This window comes from Cyprinus carpio, chromosome A14 (assembly GCF_018340385.1).
Source record: "Cyprinus carpio isolate SPL01 chromosome A14, ASM1834038v1, whole genome shotgun sequence".
NCBI classification, from domain to species: Eukaryota; Metazoa; Chordata; class Actinopteri; order Cypriniformes; family Cyprinidae; genus Cyprinus; species Cyprinus carpio.
Genome location: NC_056585.1, coordinates 9,216,672 through 9,240,309, shown reverse-complemented (window position 1 = coordinate 9,240,309; position 23,638 = coordinate 9,216,672). Strand labels below are relative to the sequence as shown.

The 23,638-nt window shown below is 35.8% G+C and overlaps 1 protein-coding gene across 3 annotated transcripts in view; it reads right to left on the bottom strand.

Moving 5' to 3' along the window:
* The window catches only part of LOC109046274 (platelet-derived growth factor receptor beta-like), a 51,003-nt gene extending 27,715 nt beyond the window's left edge, over positions 1–23,288 (bottom strand). The window contains exons 1-2 of one of the 3 annotated variants that reach the window (XM_042770577.1): positions 22,896–23,288; positions 531–604 (exon numbers count right to left, since the gene is read on the bottom strand). In XM_042770577.1, the coding sequence (XP_042626511.1) occupies positions 531–573 (43 nt within the window). In that variant the 5' untranslated portion in view covers positions 574–604; positions 22,896–23,288. Of the gene's footprint in view, positions 1–530; positions 605–678; positions 898–21,109; positions 21,285–22,895 lie in introns of those variants that run through there. The other 2 variants (XM_042770576.1, XM_042770578.1) reach the window with 2 other exon arrangements.
* Positions 23,289–23,638: the final 350 nt, after the last annotated feature.

The window sequence follows — 23,638 nt, the reverse complement described above, 5'->3', positions numbered from 1 at the left end:
ATTTCTCTTTTTTGTTCACAAAAAAACCATACTCACATAAATTTTAAAATATATAAAAGAGACACACACAATATTTTTTGGCATGCATTGTTTAATTTCAAGCTATTTTGCTTCTATAACATGTCTTCATTAAAAATAGTGGAAAGAAAACATTAAAAATACACATTTAAGTGTTTTATTTTACTACATTTTATCTATATATGTGTCTGTAGATTTCAAATACAACTGAACTAAATTTTAAGAAAATTTTACCTGGCGCTGGTTAATTTACTATTTTGCTTCTATAACATCTTGTTTTATAATAGTGGAAAGAAACATTCAAAATACACATGTATGTTTTTATTTTATTTCACTTTATTGCATCTGGCTCAGTTTGTTTTTAATAACAGAATGTGTGAAATAAGCCATAAACGAAAGTCTTTTGAGTTACATTAAACAAGTCAAGTGCTGAATATACTGAGCTTTAGGTTTGAGTTTATTTGGTTTGGTTTTGATTGTAACATTGTTTTGAGGTTTGTTTAGTCTGTTACCTGTTGTCATGACAGTCAGCTGGGACCGGCTAAAACTCTTCATGCTGCCCTCCAGAGCAGGACACGTTTAGACTCTACAGACGGAGGGAAACAACTCAGGATTGATTCGCCTCAAAGCCAAAGGAAACAGCAATCTTACCAAACTTACCTCAACATTTATTTTTACAAAAGAGAAAATTCTCTCAGTGTTAGTTATTCCTCTAGTAAAGTCCTTTTAAAAACTCGTGCACACAAAAGAATATACAAAGAGTTCATGACTGTATTTCCATGAAAGGATCTTTAACTTTCTTCTGCATTAAGATGACTGGATGTGCCTCTTATGTGTCCAGCACTGTGGAATAACACACAGGTTTTTTCTCACACAGGCTTCAGAGAGGGACACACATGCATGACCGCACACAAACAGTAGCATGTTTCACAAACACTGTAACACATCCACTCACCACCACAGCAAACACACCAACAAAAAAACAACATAAAAAAAAAAAAACAAAAAAAAAAACAACACAAAAAAAAATAAAAAAAAAAAAAAATAAAACAAAAAATTAAATTAAAAAAAAAATTAAATTAAATTAAATTTGAGGAATCAGTAATTTGAGGAATCGGTGTTGTGGGACAATGCACAAACTCAACATTATAATAGTGTTATTAGAGAAACAAAAATATATATACAGTACAGGTCAAAAGTTTGGAAACATTACTATTTTTAATGTTTTTTGAAAGAAGTTTCTTCTGCTCATCAAGCCTGCATTTATTTGATCAAAAATACAGAAAAAAAATGTAATAGTGTGATATATTATTACAATTTAAAATAATTGTTTTTTACATTTATTATACTTAAAATTTTCATTTATTTCTGTGATGCAAAGCTGAATTTTTAGAATCATTATCACATGATCCTTTAGAAATCATTCTAATATGATGATTCATTATCAAAGTTGGAAACAGTTCTGCTGCTTAATATTTTTTCAGAACATGTGATACTTTTTTTAGGATACTTTGATGAATAAAAAGTAAAAAAAAAAAAAAAAAAAAAAAAAAAGAAGAAGCTATGTTTTTAAAATATAAATATTTTGTAATAACAATATACACTACTGGTCAGTAATTTGGGGTCAGTAATTTTTTTTTCTTTCTTTTTTTAAAAATAAAATCAATACTTTTATTCAGCAAGGATGTGTTAAATTGATAAAAAGTGATAGTAAAGAAAATATATTATTAGAATATATATTATTCGAATTTTTTTTTTTTTTTTTGAATAAATGCAGTTCTTTTTAACCTTTTATTCATCAAATATATTAGACAGCAGAACTGTTTCCAACACTCATAATAAATCAGAATATTAGAATGATTCTAAAATGATCATGTGATAGACTGGATGTTACATGTGACACTGAAGGCTGGAGTAATGATGTGAAAATTCAGCTGTGCATCACAGGAATAAATTTTTTTTTTTAAGTATATTCAAATAGAAAACTATTATTTTAAGCTGTAATAATATTGCACAATATTACTGATTTTTCTGTATTTTTGATCAAATAAAAACAAGAATAATTATCACAAAATACTTCCTTAAAAAATATGTTTAAAATAGTAATGTTTCCAAACTTTTGACCTGTACTGTATATATATATTTAAAAAAATTGTTAATTAAAAAATAAACATTAACTAAAATAATATAAAGAACTACAACTTTTATTATAGCTATTCGTCAAGGAAATATTTCTCATCTATGATTAGTTTAATTTGTAAGTACTAAAGTAACTTTTAATTAGTAAAATAACTAAAACTAAATACAAAATAACAAAAACTATACTGTATGTACATTTAAAAATAACAAACATTGAACAAAATTGAAAAAAAAAACATTAAAATTGTGGTGAAAACAAAAAAAATAAAAGTAACATCTAATTCAAAATATTCAATATAGTATATATAAAATAGTAAATCAATGACATTAAAACAACGCTGGTTTGTGTTAATACTTAGAGGTTTGATCACACTATTATCTGCACTAGTACTAGTACGGAGTGACTTACACAACTAATAAAGATGTCTGAAAAACTAGATAAAGTTTGCTTCTAAACCTGCATATAAACATTAGATTTACAGGATCTGTCTAATTATGAGAGATATGATCCCTTTCAAAGTGTTCTAGAGATCATTCACAGAGGACAGAGGTCACAAAAGACCCAAATCCTCCAGGATATTTGTGTGTGTGTGTGTGTAAGCAAACACTAGGGTTAATCGGACAGGGTTGTTGTGGGTGGAAATGGACGGAGGGATGGATGGATTGGGGGTGGGTGTTTTAGAGGTCTGGAAACAATTAAAGCTGGATAGCCAGTTGCTAAACCAGGGTGGGAAAACCAGAGAGGACGGAAGAACATAAAGCAGAGAAGAGGGAGTCTTTGGAAAAAGAGTGACTCTGAAGAAATGTTCTTAATTCGTAAAAGATGTTTGTTAGGGTGATCTAATCATGACTATTTTTAGCCACACTATTAAACTCAAGAGTTGCTTCATGAAATAAAGCAGATAACTTTCAATAGGAAATCATCATCCTGACACAACACTACAGTTTTGAGATTCTTCTCAGTCTTCTTTCAGAATTTTTGAAAAAAAAAAACTACATCCAAAATACACTTATAAGTGTTTATTTTAATGCACTTTATCTATTTGCACCTGTAGATTTCAAAAACAATACATTTCTTCTGTTTTGAATTTTTTTCTCCACTTCAGCAGCACTTACATGCACCAAACTTTACAGTTATATTCTTATATATATTCTGAAAATTTTTACAGAGCTGTTTGTTCATATCATTCGCTTGATTTTATTATTGTACTTTACCTATTTGCATCTGTAGATTTCAGTGAAAGGAGTTTTTCTCAAAGTGAGTTTTTTTCTCTACTTGAGTAGCACTTACTGTACATACACTGAACTTAGCCGTTTTGTTCCTATCTATAATTTGAAGATTTTTACTGAAGGATTTGTTCATATATCATTCATAATGACATTTTATTCCTAAAAACCTGGTAAAAATGTATTTTTGCAGTGGTTGAGTAGGTTCTATCCTACTGTATATTTACCCAGCCTTTAGATTTGGGTTGTTTTTAACACATTGTTTTTTAGAGTGTATGTACATTTTAACACAGATGCATCACACTGAAAACATTTTCCGACAAGGCAATAAAAAGGAAGCGATAATGTGCTGTTATGTGTCTAAACATGTCATCATTATCTCACCGAAGCAATCAAAATCAAACATCCCACACAAATCCTGCATCCCTCTCGTGCCTAATATACTGCCAGAGGAAAGGTGTACTTCATAAAGTGCTGCCGGTCCCTTAGGAGCGACGTACAGAAGAGAACAAGGAGCCTTGAGTGCAATTATAGTTGCTTTAGGAGGAGTTTGTCCAGTGTATATTCCCAGAAAAGACTTGGAAACTTTCTCATGATCTCCAATACACAGGGGACACACTCAGAGACCCCATATTTACACATACAAGAAAACGCTGTAAAAATAGGCCACAATGTACTGTCAATATTTCCTGTATTGATTTTTCACTGGTGTTGTATCTGCATTTTGAGTTACGCATAGCATTTTGTTAAGTGAAATGTTCTGGCAGAAAATTACCATTACCTTTTATGTTTTTCCACCATTTTTTCTTACAGTGTAAAGCCACACTTCAGTACACGCATTCAAACATTTACTGTGTTAGCACTCATTCATATACTCACTCTGATGTCATTCCAAACAATGCAACTTTCAGTCTTCCATGCAAATTGGCATCAGGAAGAATGACAGACTCCTTTTCCATTAAATAAAGCAAGTTCTAGACAGGTTATATTTCCATTAAATAAAGCAAGTTACTGTATATACAGGTTTGGAACAACATGATTGTGAGTAAATGAACTAACCATTAAAATGCATAAAACATGCATAAAACCAATGTGAAGAAATAATCTTAATAAAAAAAAATAAAATAAAATAAAATAAAATAAAATAAAAAGCACACTTCTCCTCAAGACACATGATTTGAGGAATCATTCAGGTCTGGAATGCAAAAAAAAAAAAAATAAATACATAAATAAATAAATAAATAAATAAATAAATAAATAAATAATAATAATAATAATAATAATAAACAAATAAATAAAACCAAACAAATAAATAAATAAAAATATTTCTTTTATTTTAAAATTAAATTTACGTAAATTTAAAGGTAAATCAAATAAAATAACCAACAAACTTATCCTCAAAAAGACACATGATTTAATTAATTATTCATGTCTGGAGCACGAACACTGCAGAATGATTGTGAGTTAATGAACCAAACATTTAAATACCTAACAAAACAAATAGATAGATAGATAGATAGATAGATAGATAGATAGATAGATAGATAGATAGATAGATCAAATAAAATATACAAATTCAAAATATACAAATTAAAAAAGTTATTAATAATAATAATAATAATAATAATAATAATAATACAGAACATTTCTCAGCAAAACACATGATTTGAGGAATCCTCCATGTCTAGAGCACAAATGCTGCAGGACATCGGTCATGTAAATAAACGAATGAACCATTTACACCATCTGAAAATACACAAAAAAACAATGAAAAAAAAAAACACAAAATAAAAAAAAAAAACCAAATTTTGAAATGAGAAACATCAGGTCTTTTAACCTCAACCAATTTCCCAAGTTTTATAATGTGCTGAATCCTCTGAAAGCTGTCATGAGATCAAGAGCACCCGGAAAAAAAACATAATGTCTGAAAAAGGCGAGATGAATACGGTGGAATATTTCGCTGCCAAGCAGCCCAGCAGTGAAAAGAGCTCTGAATTAAACCCTTTCAGAGAGAGACTGGCTAAAAACACAGAAAAGGAAGAATATGAAAGAACAGGCTCTTTTTCATGCTAACGTCTCTCTGTGCTTTAGAAAAGCTTCACTGCGGACAACCTGCATCAGAGAGAGCAGGAGCCATCAGATCACTGAAAGGAACCAATGCAAAAACAATTATGCTACAGATACAAGGAAAATCTAATGCTGCCATTGCTATCGACCCACGTCTGGCACTGTTGAATTCAACATTAGCAGACACAGCAGATAAAGCAGCATCAAAAAGGCCGAAATCATTTATGAATGCAGCTGGGATTACACCATACCTGAGGGCATTGCTATACAGTTGCTAAGGCACTTAAGCGTTTTAGAGTGTTGCTGTGTGGTTTTCATGGTGCTCCGGGGTGGTTGCCGGGGCGTTGCTATACAGTTGCTAAGGCACTTAAAGCGTTTTAGAGTGTTGCTGTGTGGTTTTCATGGTGCTCCTTCCTGGGTGGTTGCCGGGGCATTGCTATACAGTTGCTAAGGCACTTAAGCGTTTAAGAGTGTTGCTGTGTGGTTTTCATGGTGCTCCTGGGTGGTTGCCGGGGCGTTGCTATACAGTTGCTAAGGCACTTAAGCGTTTTAGAGTGTTGCTGTGTGGTTTTCAAGGTGTTCCTGGGTGGTTGCCAGGGCATTGCTATACAGTTGCTAAGGCACTTACGCATTTTAGAGTGTTGCTGTGTGGTTTTCATGGTGCTCCTGGGTGGTTGCCAGGGCATTGCTATACAGTTGCTAAGGCACTTAAGCGTTTTAGAGTGTTGCTGTGTGGTTTTCAAGGTGTTTGGTTGCCAGGGCATTGCTATACAGTTGCTAAGGCACTTAAGCGTTTTAGAGTGTTGCTGTGTGGTTTTCATGGTGCTCCTGGGTGGTTGCCGGGGCGTTGCTATACAGTTGCTAAGGCACATAAGCGTTTTAGAGTGATGCTTTGTGGTTTTCAAGGTGCTTGGTTGCCAGGGCATTGCTATACAGTTGCTAAGGCACTTACGCATTTTAGAGTGTTGCTGTGTGGTTTTCAAGGTGTTCCTGGGTGGTTGCCAGGGCGTTGCTATACAGTTGCTAAGGCACTTAAGCGTTTTAGAGTGTTGCTGTGTGGTTTTCAAGGTGCTCCTGGGTGGTTTGCCGGGGCGTTGCTATACAGTTGCTAAGGCACTTAAGCGTTTTAGAGTGTTGCTGTGTGGTTTTCATGGTGCTCCGGAGTGGTTGCCGGGGCATTGCTATACAGTTGCTAAGGCACTTACGCATTTTAGAGTGTTGCTGTGTGGTTTTCATGGTGCTCCTGGGTGGTTGCCGGGGCGTTGCTATACAGTTGTTAAGGCACTTACGCATTTTAGAGTGTTGCTGTGCATGGTGTCAAGGTGCTCCTGGGTGGTTGCCGGGGCGTTGCTATACAGTTGCTAAGGCACTTAAGCGTCTTAGAGTGTTGCTGTGTGGTTTTCATGGTGCTCCTGGGTGGTTGCCGGGGCGTTGCTATACAGTTGCTAAGGCACTTAAGCGTTTTAGAGTGTTGCTGTGTGGTTTTCATGGTGCTCCTGGGTGGTTGCCAGGGCGTTGCTATACAGTTGCTAAGGCACTTACGCATTTTAGAGTGTTGCTGTGTGGTTTTCAAGGTGTTCCTGGGTGGTTGCCAGGGCGTTGCTATACAGTTGCTAAGGCACTTAAGCGTTTTAGAGTGTTGCTGTGTGGTTTTCATGATGCTCCTGGGTGGTTGCCGGGGCGTTGCTATACAGTTGCTAAGGCACTTAAGCGTTTTAGAGTGTTGCTGGTGTGGTTTTCAAGGTGCTCCTGGGTGGTTGCCAGGGCGTTGCTATACAGTTGCTAAGGCACTTACGCATTTTAGAGTGTTGCTGTGTGGTTTTCATGGTGCTCCTGGGTGGTTGCCGGGGCATTGCTATAGAGTTGCTAAGGCACTTAAGAGTTTTAGAGTGTTGCTGTGTGGTTTTCAAGGTGTTCCTGGGTGGTTGCCAGGGCGTTGCTATACAGTTGCTAAGGCACTTAAGCGTTTTAGAGTGTTTGCTGTGTGGTTTTCAAGGTGCTCCTGGGTGGTTGCCGGGGTGTTGCTATACAGTTGCTAAGGCATTTAAGCGTCTTAGAGTGTTGCTGTGTGGTTTTCAAGGTGCTCCTGGGTGGTTTGCCGGGGCGTTGCTATACAGTTGCTAAGGCACTTACGCATTTTAGAGTGTTGCTGTGTGGTTTTCAAGGTGTTCCTGGGTGGTTGCCGGGGCGTTGCTATACAGTTGCTAAGGCACTTACGCATTTTAGAGTGTTGCTGTGTGGTTTTCAAGGTGCTCCTGGGTGGTTGCCAGGGCGTTGCTATACAGTTGCTAAGGCACTTACGCGTTTTAGAGTGTTGCTGTGTGGTTTTCATGGTGCTCCTGGGTGGTTTGCCGGGGCGTTGCTATACAGTTGCTAAGGCACTTCACGCGTTTTAGAGTGTTGCTGTGTGTGGTTTTCAAGGTGCTCCTGGGTGGTTGCCGGGGCGTTGCTATACAGTGGCTAAGGCACTTACGCATTTTAGAGTGTTGCTGTGTGGTTTTCATGGTGCTCCTGGGTGGTTGCCGGGGCATTGCTATAGAGTTGCTAAGGCACTTAAGCGTCTTAGAGTGTTGCTGTGTGGTTTTCATGGTGCTCCTTCCTGGGTGGTTGCCGGGGCATTGCTATACAGTTGCTAAGGCACTTACGCGTCTTAGAGTGTTTGCTGTGTGGTTTTCAAGGTGCTCCTGGGTGGTTGCCGGGGAGTTGCTATACAGTTGCTAAGGCACTTACGCGTCTTAGAGTGTTGCTGTGTGGTTTTCAAGGTGCTCCTGGGTGGTTGCCGGGGAGTTGCTATACAGTTGCTAAGGCACTTACGCGTTTTAGAGTGTTGCTGTGTGGAAGCGTTTAATACTCCTGGGTGGTTGCCGGGGCATTGCTATACAGTTGCTAAGGCACTTAAGCGTTTTAGAGTGTTGCTGTGTGGTTTTCAAGGTGCTCCTGGGTGGTTGCCAGGGCGTTGCTATACAGTTGCTAAGGCATTTCAAGCATTTAAGAATGTTGCTATGTGGTTTTTAAGGTGCTCTTGGTGGTTGCCAGAGCATTGCTATTCAGTTGTCAGGGCATTCTAAGCATTTTAGAGTGTTGTTATGTGGTTTTTAAGATGTTCGTGGTGGTTGTGAGGGTGTTGCAATCCAGTTGCTAAGATGTTTAAAGAATTGTAGAGCACTGCTCATCTGACCCTTCCCAGCATCCTGGACTCCTGCTAACACTCTCAGACGTGTAATTTGTGACACAACATCTAAATCCCAGAATTCCCACCAGACGTCACACGGCTTCCGCAAGGACCGTCACTCTTGAACACATATAAACTACCCCTGAGCTGCTCATCTCCACTAGAACATGCACAGAAGAGGAAGAAAACTTGTTAATGAAAAACAAAGCAAACCAGCAGCCAGTCTGTTCTTCTTTACAGCCCCCTGGCAAACATGCACAGTCGTGGAAGAAAAGTGGAAAAAGAAAAACAAAGGCACTGAAAGAAGAAACAATTTTCGATGTTGTTCTTTGCATTCAGCTGCAGGGCCTCCTGCTTCCTGTGTGTGTTTGGGAACATGTGTAGGGATTCAGCGTGGGTGTGTGAGAGACACACAAACCTTCAAGGCCAGGAATAACATACATACGCACACATATGAATAAAACCATCCCAAATTCCCCCTTGCCTTGGAAACCCAGAGCTCCTTAAATGTTGCAAAACACACTGTGTCCGCTGCTGTCCCCCCATATGGTGATGAGACATCACATTCCCAGTACAACAGGACCGCATTATGAAAATATACACCAATGGGGGAAAAACGTGTGGCACTGCTTAGCCATTCCTATAATATTTTGAGTTGACAGCATAATGCTGAGCAGTTGCACGGGTGTTTTGGCTTGTTGCTAGGGTGTTCTAAGTGGTTGTTTGATGTTGCTAGGTGGCTGCTAGAGCACTAGAGTGTTGCTATGATTACCCAGGTAGTTGCTTGGGTGTTTTAAGTAGTAGCTTGATGTTGCTAGGTTGCTAGGGCATTTCTCGGCCATTCCTATTGTATTTTAGGTTGATAGCATGATGTTGAACAGTTGCAATGGTGTTCCTATGGTTTTCTGTGTTGCTGCGAGTGTGTTCTTAGTAGTTGTTTGACATTGTAAGGTGGTTGCTAGAACATTGTTTGGCGATTCCTATTGTATTTTGGGTTTATAGCATGATGCTGAACAGCTGCTATAGTGTTGCTATGGTGTTTTGGATTTGGTTTGTTGCTATGTTGTTCTAATTGGTATTTTTAGATGTTTTAAATTGTTGATTGACATTTCTAGGTGGTTACTAGACCACTGGGGTGTTGCTATGGTGTCCCAGGTTGTTGCTAGGGTGTTCTAAGTGGTTTTATACTAGGGCATTGCTTGGCCATTCCAATGGTATTTTGGGGATAATAGCATGATGCTGAACTGTTGCTAAGGTGTTGCTATGGTGCTCTGGGTTGTTGCTAGGGTGCTAGCAACAAGGGATTTGCTATAATATTGCTATGGTGTTTTGGTTTGTTGCTAGGGTATTCCAAGTGGTTGTTTGACATTGCTAGGTGGTTGTTAGGGCATTGATTTACCATTCCTATGGTGTTTTGAGTTGTTTGCATGATGCTGAACAGTGGTTAGGGTGTTGCTATGGTATTTGTGTAGTTGCTAGGGGGTCCTAAGTGGATGTTTGATGTTGCTAGGGCATTGCTTGGCAGTTTCTATGCGTTTGGGGTTGATATCATGATGCTGAGCAGTTGTTAGAGTGTTGCTAGTATGTTGCTATTGTTTATCTGGTGATTGCTAGGGTGTTCTAAGTTGTTGTTTGACATTACTAGGTGGTTGCAGGGGCATGGCTTGGCCAATCATATGATATTTTGAGATGACTGCATAATGCTCAACTGTTGCTAGGGTGTTTTAGTAGAAACATCTCACTTTCATTTACTTACTCTCATGTCATTCCAAACCTGTATTTATTTTATTTTTTTTCTGTGGAATTCAAAAGAACAGATTTTGAAGACAGCTGGGGTTCAAACAACACTGGACCCCACTGACCAAAAAACACACAAAGGGATTTTTCCACAAAAGAAAGATATGAATATATATATATATATATATAATTATTTTTGAGTAAATATATATAATATATATATATATATATATATATATATATATTTATATATATTGGGAGAACGATCCCTTTACATCTTCAGAGCAGCAACATTTTCCTCTGTGCAAACACCTTTCAGACAGAGTCAGCATCTTCTATGAGCAGCACATAAGTGTATGGAGCTCTAATGGTCTTCAAGAGCACTTCCTGCTCTGGGACAACGGTAAATCCTGTAGCAAGAGGACTGACCCCAAACCATTCATCACAGCTAATCTCACAGTACAAAATGTTCACAGGCTCTTATCGCTAGTTATGAAAAAGCAGCATGGTCTGGGGCTAAACACGAAGATGGTTATCATCTGGAGGGTGTCCAGCACACGTGCACACACACTCATAACTCTCAACTCGTCTTCCTGTTCTCAGTTAGCGTTTATTAAAGGTGGGCACTGCTTTAGGATCAGCCCTCCTAGAGCTGAACTTCTGGCACAGGCTGTGGGAAAACTGATCCAATGTGTCGCTGTTAAAATAAACGTTTCCCTTTTTCTATCCCAGTTTTCCCCTGGGATGATGAGACAGTCGATCCCCAAACCCTTGTCAACTCCCTCAGGGAACAAGAAAACAGTTTTTGCAGTTTGCAGACTTAATATAACTTTATAGTGGAAAACAAAGGCTAAAAACACCCATTTGCGATCTTAGAAGAATCTTGTTAGGATCTATCATATAAAGCAAAGACTTTACTAGGGACTCACCAATAATATTCAACTGAAAAAAAAAAATTGCTAGAAAAGAAATAACTAACATTTTGCTAAATATACACACTACAATATATATTCATTTACTTAGCCTGTTATTGATGGCTTCATTATTTAATGTATATTTGAATAAATCTTTCATGAAATCCAGTTTATATAAAAACCATTGTTTAAATGTTTACATTTTACATTTCAACAACAAATTGGAGAATTGGATAGAAACCTAATCATATAATTAAAAAGTTATATTGAAAAGTAAAATTTGTATATATATATATATATATATATATATATATATATATATATATATATATATATATATATATATATATATACATATGTTTGTACACACATATATTATATAAACAATTAACAATTTTATTTTAGATGTGATTAATTGTGATAAATCATTTCACAGCACTAATTATTTTGTATTTTATTATAACTCAGTTTTTATTTGAGTCTTATTAAATCAATGTGATTAAAAGTCATTTTAATTTAATGAATTACCTTTAATTTAAACAAACTTTATTTTCAGTTTCGGTTTCGGGTTTCAGCTAAATTGAAACTTTAATTTCAGTGTTAAAATGAATTTTGGTGCACTGATTTTTACTATATGCAAATTCACATTTGCAGCAATAATTTGTTGTACTTTTTTTTTTTTTTTTGGAGATTACATGTGTTATGACACTGTTTGCACGACAGCAGATGTTTTCTTTCCCTTGGAATATACCTTGGCATTGACTATTCGACATATTGTATAAGAGATTTAAGACAATGCGAGTGAGAGGATCTGTAAACAATATTTTTGCAAAATTATGTAAATAATGGAAATGCAACATGGCGACAAACAATGTGACATTAAATTGCTGTGAGTGTGAATGCAGCTGTCAGTCACTGCCAGTGAACTGTAAAACAACAAAAACAGTCTGTTATGGTGAGATACTACAATCAAATTATTAATAATGAATTTTTGATTTGCCTGTTTTGTTTTCCTCAAGATTCTTATAGATTGAAAACGTTTGTGTGATTTTTAACACAAATTGCAGAAAAAAACACAGCATTCCCAGCATAGTTTCCCACTGTCCAGAACAACATCCACTCCCATTTCAAGCTGTTTATTAAGTGCACTGTTTCAGCTCTTATGTCTGGTCAGATATATCATGTTTAAAGCTGCTGTAAAATAACAAATACACATACTAGTGACTGCAAATATGACTGATATACAGTACTACACTGTAAAAAATGATTACCATGATTATTTATCTCAACTTAATTCAACATCAGAATAAGTAATAATGTGTGGTTTCAGTTTAAAAAAGTAGGTGTTTGTGCTTGATTTCAAATTATATGTTTAGTTAACTTTAGGTTAGTTAAGTTAAATATTTAAGTTCCCTATCAATACTTCACTCGTACTGCATCTACTTAAGACACTTTGGGGAAAACTCCTTTTTCTCAGATGACTGAAGCCTTTCAGTAACGCAGTGTAACTGCACGCCCATTGGTTTGTGCAGTGAATAAAAATGAACCAATGGCTCGGCAATAGAGCTTAGAGAAGTTTCCCCAGTCCACTTCTCCCTCCCAGACTAGTGTCCCTCTGCGGTTGCGAGCGATCTGGTCTCATTTGGAGGAAGTGAGTGTGACGCCATGGATGACAGCATGTCATTGGAGGCTTCCATCTTCCTCCTTGTCATCTGCACAGCCAGAACAGGCATGGACGCCGAGCTTTTCGCATCCTGTCTAAAGATGTGGAGGAGCTGGGTTTGGAGTGGTCTCCGCCAGAGAAACCGACCCGCAACCGCCTGGATGAGTGGTTCTTGCCAGGGTGCAGCCAGGCCCCCCTGACAAAGAGCTTCATCATTCCTTCCGGACGTCCACGACGAGATCACCAAGTCTTGGCGTGCCCCCATCCAAGCCATGTAGGGTGACTTCAGCTCTCGCCGGACAAGCCTACTCGTCTGCTGGACAAGCGACCTCAGCACTTCATTCCATGGCGGTCTTACAAGTCTTCCAGGCCAAGTTCCTCCATTGCATGGACAAGTCTTGCCCAGACCCCACAGCTTTTAAGGAGCTGCACAGTGCGAACGACCTGGCGCTTGCGCTTGGCAGATCCATGGCCAGCCTAGTGGTGCTTGAACGTCATCTATGGCTAAACCTCACGGAGATCAAGGACGTGGATAAGGTCCCCTTCCTCGACTCCTACTGGCCTGTTTGGACCTGCAGTTGAGGGTCTCACTGAACGTTTTACCGCTGCACAGAAGTCGTCCCAGGCAATGCGATACTTCCTGCCAAAACGCTCCAGCTCCAGCCAGTTGTTCCCATGGCTCCTAAGTCCAAACCTATCCAGCGCTCCCGCTCGGCCAGATGCTACCAGTTTACTAAACGCCAGGGCCCCCGACCCTAGATAGTGTTGGACCCTGTGCCTCAGGCGTCATCCTGATCTGGGGGACAGGAAGAGGAGGGGGCCAAAACTCTCTCCACACCCACAACACCCCAAAAAACCTCCTCTATTATTCCAACAAGCACCTTGTTCAGTTCCGGGTGCCAATGGCAGTGTGTTTGTGGCCAAAAATACTGTTGTGAACATGGGGCCCGTTCTAATCGCATCCACACAACAAAGAATTAAGCAATATGTAAAAACTAAGGCTAATGTTGCATTTATGTAAGAATTATTATTATTATGAGTTTCTAACTTAAAAATGCAAGAGGAAAAAAAATAATTACTTGAAATAAAATAAACATTAACTGAAATAAAATGAAATATATAAAATAAAATACCTTTCAGCTTTCTGCTACTAGCCAACATTCTCATTCTCACTTAGTTTAACTTGGAGTACTAAAATAACAAACGAATAAATGAAAACATTATAGGCATATTTCAAAAACATAACAAAATTACTCAAATTACAGTGAAAACAGAAAATCTAAAAATAAAATATTATAAAATCTAAAATATTACTTCAAAATATTTACAAAAACTATAAAAGTATGGCTATTATCATTAACAAAAACTGAAATTAAAACTATATATATAAATATTTTAGTTACTTAAAATAAAATAAACATTAAATTAAATAAAATTAAATATAATAAAACTTAAACATCAGCCAACATTTCTTATTTCCATTTAGTTTAACTTGAAGTACTAAAATAAGTAAATATAAATAAACCAAAACTAATAAAAGTAATAAAAACTATATGTTTCTTTAAAAAACAAAACACAAAGTTTCAAAAAAAAAAATCATAAAACAGTTTTAATAAATGTTCACTAAAATTAAATTGAAACAGAAAATATAAAAATAAAATCTAGTTCAAAATAACAAAAAAAAACTGTATATAATTATTACTAAAACAACACTGTAATGAAGTTGTTCTTCACCAGAAACAATGAAACATTTTGATAAAATGAACAACAAAGCATAGATCCATTTAGTGTGAGCAAAATCTGTGAATTGTCGTCTCATAATTACATTAATTCTGACATGATGCTGTGAGTTCATTCAGCCGTCAGGTTTGTTTGAATGTCGCTGACAGACAGCGTGTCTGAGGTTTCAGGCTGCATCTGTGAGGAGTGCAGAAATCAGTGCTGTGAGTGAGTGTGTGTGTGCACATTAACATTACTCTCCTCTCAACTCATTAAACTCGATAAATTGTTATTGTGTGTGTGTGAGTGTGTGTTTGAGATGTGGGAGGCCAGCATCACTCACATTAACCTTACTCTCCTCTCAACTCATTAAACTCGATAAATTGTTATGGAAAAAAAGCATTTGTAAAGATCCCACATTAAACAGGCGACTCCACAAGTTAAAGTTCATCTCGTTTTTCTCCCGGTTTCTCGTAATTCTCCAAAGCGCTGTACAATTCTGACTTTATAGTGGTGTTTATAACTTTTGGGCAGACTTTGAGCCAGAGAGACGTCACCAGAGAATGTCAGAAAGTTCCGCTCCGGATGCCGAGGAACGGGGGGAAACTGCAGCATGAAGCTATTGGCCACATCTGGAGTTTCAGACCCTGTCCCAAACAGCCGTGGAAGACATTAAGATGAAGTGATGAAGCACTGCAACACCACTCCTCCCGGCATCCGCAGATCAGTGTGTTTACGACCGACAGGAGCGTATCTGCTGTGTTCTTTTAATGTGAACACAGAATTGTTATATGATAGTTTGGAGTGGATTTTAATTGACATTTTGATTTGGAATGGATTTTGAATTTAACTGGCAACAGCATATGGGAAGTTGAACTGGAATGACAGGAAGAGGAATTTATAGTTAGTAATAGTTAGTAGTATTCCTCCACCTTTGACTGCTAAAGTTACATCTATCTATCTATCTATCTATCTATCTATCTATCTATCTATCTATCTATCTATCTATCTATCTATCTATCTATCTATGATTGTGTGGTGAAGTAAATACTACAGTTCAGGCAATCATTTAAAAAAACAGTAAATTCTATATTAGTACTCAATTCAAACTTGTAGTAAGTGTTGCATTACTAATTATGTAGATATAGTGTCTACATGATATCTATTGTATTATTGTATTATTTAGTAACACAAACTTTTGAAAGCATGGTTTAATTCAGTGCTATTTTGAGTAAAAAGTATTGCCAAGTAAGCTTTGACTAAGTAAAAATAACTTTTTACTGGCCAAGCTAAAGTTAAACTTAAGTAAGTAGAATTTACTTAATTCTATATGTAAAATTAAATATAATTATGGAATGTTTATTTAATTTCTGTTTATCTATCTGTCTTGACAAACTTTGCTTATCTAGTTTTTAAAAAAAAAAATGTTATATACTATACAAATCCTGCTTCCTTACATTCAAATTTGAATTGCTATTCCGCACTGTTTTCAATTCAGTTCAATTCAGTTTAATTCCTCAATTCAAATTCAATTCAAAATCTGAATTTAAAACAAAATTTAAAGGACATTCTCAATTTAAGTGACACACAACCCTGTTACATAAATGATCTTGAAAATAACATTTTAACATTTTCTGAAGAAAAATATCAACATTAAAGAGTGATGCTCATCTTTGCAAAACTCACCACCATGATGCTCCAGTTTTGTGGGTGGTTGCTAGGGAGTTGCTATGGAGTTCTCAGTGGTTATTAGGTGGTTTCTAAAGGGGTGTTTATAGGACACTGTTTTCAACTAAAAACTGAAAACTTTTTTATGCGTTTCATGTACATGTCCGCAGCATTTTTGGCGCCTGAAGCTTCAAAGTGCATGTCTTCGAAAACAGTACTGTTATGGTCTCTGTGTAAACTACAAAAACGTGAATTTGTGCAAACAGTAGTGTTTCTTCTTTAGAAAGATATCCCCAACTACTGGTATGAATAATGCAGCATTTTTAGTAGTCTACATCTTTGACAAAACAGCGATCTTTATAACAAAAACCTTTCAAAAACACAAAAAACCAAAAAAATTTCTGTTTTACATTTTTTTCTGTTTTAAGTAAGTTGTTGTAGTGTAAACATGACCTTATTGTCCTGCCTGATATGAGTCCTGCACAATCATTTCTGCTCAAATCAGGTGAAAATGCTTCTATTACTCAGAAAAAAAAAAAAAATTCTCAAAACACCAACTGTAACCATGAGCAACAGTAAGTGAATTTTGCCTTAGTAAATAGCACTAATAAACAATGACTCAAAAAGCCAGAAAGACAATGTCATCAACTTACCCAGTCAAAAACACTAACTCATCAAACCAAACCCCATCCTCTCTAAACAACCCGTCTAACACCCCCACATCAGAGAGAGAGCTTTAAATGATTACAGCTTAAACCAGCCGCTGACAGAGTGACACACAGAGAGAGAGAGAGGATGGAAATGAAGGATGAGGAAGAGGCAGTGACATCCGTGCGGTGCTGGAGAGATGAAGAGCATAAGACCAGAAACACACTCGACACACTGTTAGCATGTAGTCTCATTATACACTTCACATGCAGTATCAGCTGTTTCCATCCACACATATTTTACAAATTTTGTGATTTCACATAAAAAATGTAAAAAAAAAAAACCTAAATAAAAATGGCAAGATGCGCATAAAATGTTCATTAAAAAAAAAAAAAAAAACTTGTGCATGCGTATAAGGGGCATCATTTTTTTTTAATTTGGTAAGAAAACATGCACATAAACTATGATGGAAACTTATTTACCTTCTAAACTCCTGGATGCACAAAAAAAAAACCTTGCCTCAGCGGACTAACCAACCAGCAAACAAATCTCATCATACATCATTTCAAATGGTAACTGGTGTAATTGTCTCACACGATTGCACTGCCAAACATCAGGCATCTGAATGCAAGAAAACACAACAGAGTTTGTTGTCAGGGTTACAATAGTTACTAAAAGTAAAGTTGAAATAAAAATTGTTACTTGAAATAAAATAAATGTTAACAGAATTTATTTCAGCTGGTTTCCAAGGTTAAATTTCTCATTTTGATTTAGTTTTACTTAAATATATAGTATAGACATTTTTAAGAAAAAAAAAGAAAAAAAGAAAAGAAAATTAAAATAAAAATGGTTTCAAAATATTAATTAAAACTATAATAATAAAAATGTGTAAATTAAAATAAATAAATTAAAAACTATACCATCTCATCAATACTAAAACAACACTTTCTGTTATTGCATCTCCACATTTATTATTTCAGAAAAAAACATAGCTATTGCATTGCTGTCTCAGTACAGGTAGCCTGATATAAACATATTGACAGTTTATCTAACTTTAGTTTTGCCATTACTGTAGTTTACACACATCTATAGCGATCCAACACTGAGAGTGCAACTTGGTCTGACACATGAATTAATGTAGAGATGTGTGAAATCAATCTACGACCGTTTGCATTCACATATCTGAGTAAAGAGCACTTCAGTCCTTTCCTTGAGGAAAGAACACATATCCAAAACAAGAATGACTGATTCATCTCTATAATCAGAAGAGCTGGAAGTACAAGTTGCATTGCAGTGAAATGACTAAAACGCAACACAAACACTCATATATGCATTCCAATGCAAATACACACACACACACACACACACACTGTCTTTCCTATCGAGAACTGGTTATATAAAGAAGGTCTGGTAATATATATATATATTTTTTTGGTCTCCTAAGCCAGTTTTCTCAGTCGAACCCAACACTGTCTCCTTGTGTCTCTGTTTGACTTGGCTTGAGTGCAGAGAGACAGCAGAAACACAACTCATTGAGATTGATGAAGACAGCGTCATTTCTCTTCTTTCTGCATTCTTGTAATAGTTGTTATGCTGCAGTCTTAGCGGTCATTAACCACAGGATGCAGACGATTAAACACACTTGAGTGAAGGAGCGAAGGAGCTTCAGCCTGATGAGAGAAGAAAAACTTCTGCTCGAGTGCTGAAGGAGACTGAAATCTTGGACTGATGATATGATTCTATGTCATTTATCGTGGTAATGTCATAATATCATGTTTTTATATGAATGAATACATTTTAAATACATCTTTGTTTTAGATTTTGGACTATTTGTTGGTTGTTATATTTCATAAGTTCTTAGTAAAAGTCTAAACAAGGACAATTAAAAAAAACCTGATTATTACAGTTATTAACAGTTATTCTGTACTGTAAATTTCAAATAAACAATAAACAAGTTAAATTTTATATCTATATATTATATATATATATATATATATATATATATATATATATATATATATATATATATATATATATATATATATATTTTTTTTTTTTTTTTTCAATAGTTTCTTTAAACCCAAGATAGCTTTAAGAAACCAAATGTTCTAAACTATAGTTGGTGTAAAGTGTTTGGTGTGTTTGTGTTGATGTGGGTCTCTGCGGTTCTGCTGACGCTGTTCATGAGCACCACTCATCCGCTGCTAATGGGGAGCACATTTTTCACGGGACTGGTATGCGGCCCAGATGAGGGGGTCAGGAAACAGCTGGTGACGCAGCAGTGGCTCCGTCCGTCCCAACGAGAACCCCTCGATTTCACTCGTGACAGTCCCATCAGAGATATCGCTCATGTCTTACTCACGTGTGACTAATAACAGCGTGTTCTGAAAGAACGGCACAAAAACTCCTCATGACACAACAATGAGCTGTAGGAGAAACGCATGAGTAACGGGACTTTCTGTACCAGAGCACTCGTATACAAGAGAAACGGAGATCAGCTGCTGAACATCTGTGTGACTTACAGACCAGACTGATCGAAAAATATACAAAGAGCTGCTTCAGATAAGCGTCTTATAATTATATATATAAAATATATATAATTTTATATAGTATACAATGTAGTAGTAAACTGATAATTTTATATTTATATAATATTTATTTATATTATATATTAATATACAATATATGTCTATATTTATCATTTATATTTACACATAAATTGTGTATTTTTATATTTATATAAAATATATAATTGTATAATAGATATTTATAAATGTATTTACCATAAATTATAGAAATATTTTATGTACAATGCAACATGCCACTATATTTTAATTAATTATCTATCTATACACACACATTATTTTGCGAAATTTTAGACTATATACTCACTATATTTTACTTTTAACTGTTAGTGATGTCTTAATTATTTAATGTATGTTTAAATAATTCTGTTATGAAACACATTATGACAGCCACTGCGTAAATTACTATATTTCAACAACAAATAAAAATGTAATAATTTAGAAGTTAATTTAAAAACTGCATTATGTGTAATTTAGTTTGGATACAAAGTTTAGTGTTGATTGTTATATTTACAAATAAATTGTAATTAAATTTAAGTTTGGGGTCTGTTGTTAATTGTAACCTTATAAGAATGTAAAAGGGTTCCCTATAGTTTAGGACATAAGCTGAGGTAGATTTAAGAAAATTTTATTTAAATATATATATATATTAAACCACAGGTTTTCTTTGTTTTATGCAATATGCTGAATTTTTTCTCCCTGCTGTATGGAAACCATACTGAACCATGACGTCAAAACCGAGGTACATACCAAACCTTCATGTTTGTGTACCCTTACACCCCTAATATCTGTGCTATTTTAGAGCTTATCTGGGGACAAAGGCTTGTCATAGTGATCTAAACTCTGTGACATTTGATTTTACGCTTTCTTCACAATGTTTGTAAGCAGCGAATGATAAAAATCACAAACATAAACAAATGGGTTCTGGAATGCTGTCAGCCTTTAAATGCCATTATACGACACACACAAACACGACGACCAGTTTCAGTGACAGGAGAACCATTCAAACAAACCATCAACACACGTCTCGCCAAACGAGAAAGCAAACACCTCTACAGTCTTGACCATGTGTAAAGGTGCTCAAACACAGACTGTAAATCACAGATTTGTTTGTTCTAGCTGAATTCAGTGCATTTTCATTCAAATGCAACACAAACAAACAGCAGAAATCAGCCCTTCCTAAACAAAAGCTCACAGAAAAGAGATACTGAGGCATCTCTCAGATGAAATATATCCCTCAAAACATCTAATGGCTGTCTATCATCACCAACATCTGGATGAAAACCAGCAATCTAGTGACAGAATGTGCAAGAACGATCTAAAAGATGGTGTAAGAGGGGTACCAATGAGGTGAAGTTCTCCAAACAAAGTTCTGTCTAAAACTGAAACCATCTAACTTCTGGAAGAGTCACATTTCAGCTACTTTATTTTTCACGGTTTCTCCTGGACGTCAGATATTCAAAGCAGCATTTTTCCAAAACCTCATGAAGTAAAACATTTAGGACTTACAGGAGAGCAGACACAACCAAAAGCTTCCGATCACGTCTCTTACCTTCAGCAGACGCCTGGAACTCAGAGCGAAAGCATGTCTAGGAAAAGCCTCCGTTCTTGTTAACTTCTCACTCGTCTCTCTCTCTGTCTGAGATCTCTGTAGCGTCACTCATACAGCTGCTGGAGGGAGGACAGAGCTAAAGCTCGGGTCTCCAGGGTCTCAGACGGAGAGAGGCGGAGAGGAGGTTGGGCAGCAGATCTGTTTATTTAGTCAAATGACCACAGCAGGGTTCACTCACTCAATAGTAAAACTAACATCCCTATAAAAGTACCACAGATTAAACCCAGTGCAGTTACATTCAAGATTCTAGATTTTTATTTGTCACATACATGGTTATATGGAGAGCATATGACCAGCAGTGAAATGTAAGTCAGGTCCGCTCCATGGACAGTGCAATTATTAAAGAATACAAACACAAGAAATTTATATATAAATATGGTATGGAAAAAGTAAGATATGCATCCACATATAAACACGAAAAAATTATATTGTCTCAATTATTTCTGCTATGCAAGACTTATGCTAAAGTCTATTTCCAGAATAAATAAAAAATAAATAAAAACAATAATTAAAGGTATATTGCAACCTTTTATCTCATAAATTATCTAACTTTTTTTTTTTTTTGCCAGAGAATAAAAAAGGTAAGAGTGACTTTTTATCCCACACTTCTGACTTTTTTTTTCTCCAGAATTGTACATTTATATCTTGCAAATCTGAGTTTATGTCATGCAGATCTGTATATATCTCATAATTCTGATTTTTTCTCAGAGTATACATCTTGCATTTCTGCCACAGAGTAAAAATAAATAATAATAATAATAATTAATAAATAAATAAATAAAATATTTTATCAATTTTATATATATATATATATATATATATATATATATATATATATATATATATATATATATATATATATATATATTATATTTATTAATTTTTTCTTGTTAGAAACAAGCTTATATAGATGTCTCCTGTTTCTCCTGGTAATCTCACATGATCTCACATGTGTCTCTTCTAGAGTTTCAGAGGAATCTCAACAATGTCTCAAACTGTGCTCAGATTTGCAATCTGTAATCAAAAGTCAACAGGAACTATTTTTTTTTTTTATCATCAAACGTTCTGTACTGCTCTTCACATTCATTTTATCACTCTATACTCTTAATGAATGATGAGTGAATCATTTTAGCAAAATCATCTATATTTTTTACTTCATTTACTTAAATGAGTAAGTGAGAATACAATCAGTTTGGGATCAGTAAGATTTTTTAATGGTTTTGAAGGTTGTCTCTTCTGCTCACCAAGCCTGCATTTATTTGATCAAAAATACAGTAAAGACATTGAAATATTATTACAATTTAAAATAACTGTTCTCTATTTGAGTATATTTTAAAATGGAATTTATTCATGTGATCAAAGCTGAATTTTCAGCATCATTTCTTCATCTTCAGTGTCACATGATCCATCTGAAATCATTCTAATACAGTATGCTGATTTACTGCTCAAAAAAACATTTCTGATTATTATCAATGTTGAAAACAGTTGTGCTGCTTCATATTTTTGTGGAAACCATTATACATTTTATTTGTCAGGATTCTTTGTTAAATGAAAAGTTAAAAAGAACAGCATTTATTTGAAATAGAAATCTATTTTAATATTAGAAATGTCTTTACTGTGCCTTTTGTTCAATTTAATTCGTCCTTACCAACCCCAAACCTTTGAACAGCATTTGCTGAGCTATGAAAGAGCAATGACAGTTTCCTGAAAACAAGAGCAGCCATACCGTGTGGAGAACTCTTGAGGACGAGGCTCAACGCAGCGGCGTCTGTCTTCCAAAGGTTCGCTAGACCTGAAGAAACACACAAAAACACGAGCCCAGCCAGAACTCCTCAGCAACAGTCGCCTGTTTCTATTTCACTGAAAACACGAGCCGCAGGGAAATGAGAAGGACTTTGGCAGCTCTCACAATGAAGCGCCCAGCTGAAGAGAAGAAAAGAAGGAGAAACAGAAAGAGGAGAGAAAGCTGTTTTCAGGGCAGAGAAGTGCTCGAGCCAAAGCGAAGAAATGGAAAATGCAATGGAATAAAGTGTGGTTTTGCTGAAGGGAAGGTGTGTCAATAGAGGCATATAGTGCTGAGAGCTCACGCATACACAAACACAGAGTATGAGGGTCTGTTTTCAATCTTGGCTCTCTCTCTCTCTCTCTCTCCCAGGCAGCAAGAGGAGTAGCTTGCAAATTCATAACAACGTCCAAGAGCTGAGTAAGACCTTTTTCTCTTTATTAAAGAGAGAGAGAGAGAGAGGGAGGGAGAGAGAGAGAATGAAGTTGTTGGCATTCGCCCTGTAATTGTGTGAATGAACACAAAATGTCCTGATCAACAGAGACTCATTAAAGGCCTTGAACAGACACACAGGAGCTGAATGAAAGAAAAGTGCAGGAATAAAAGGTTCTGTGCCAAAGAATTACAACGCTGGCTTGTCACAGAGAGTTTGTTGTTGTACATTCCTGGAGTTAGATTTTGTTTTG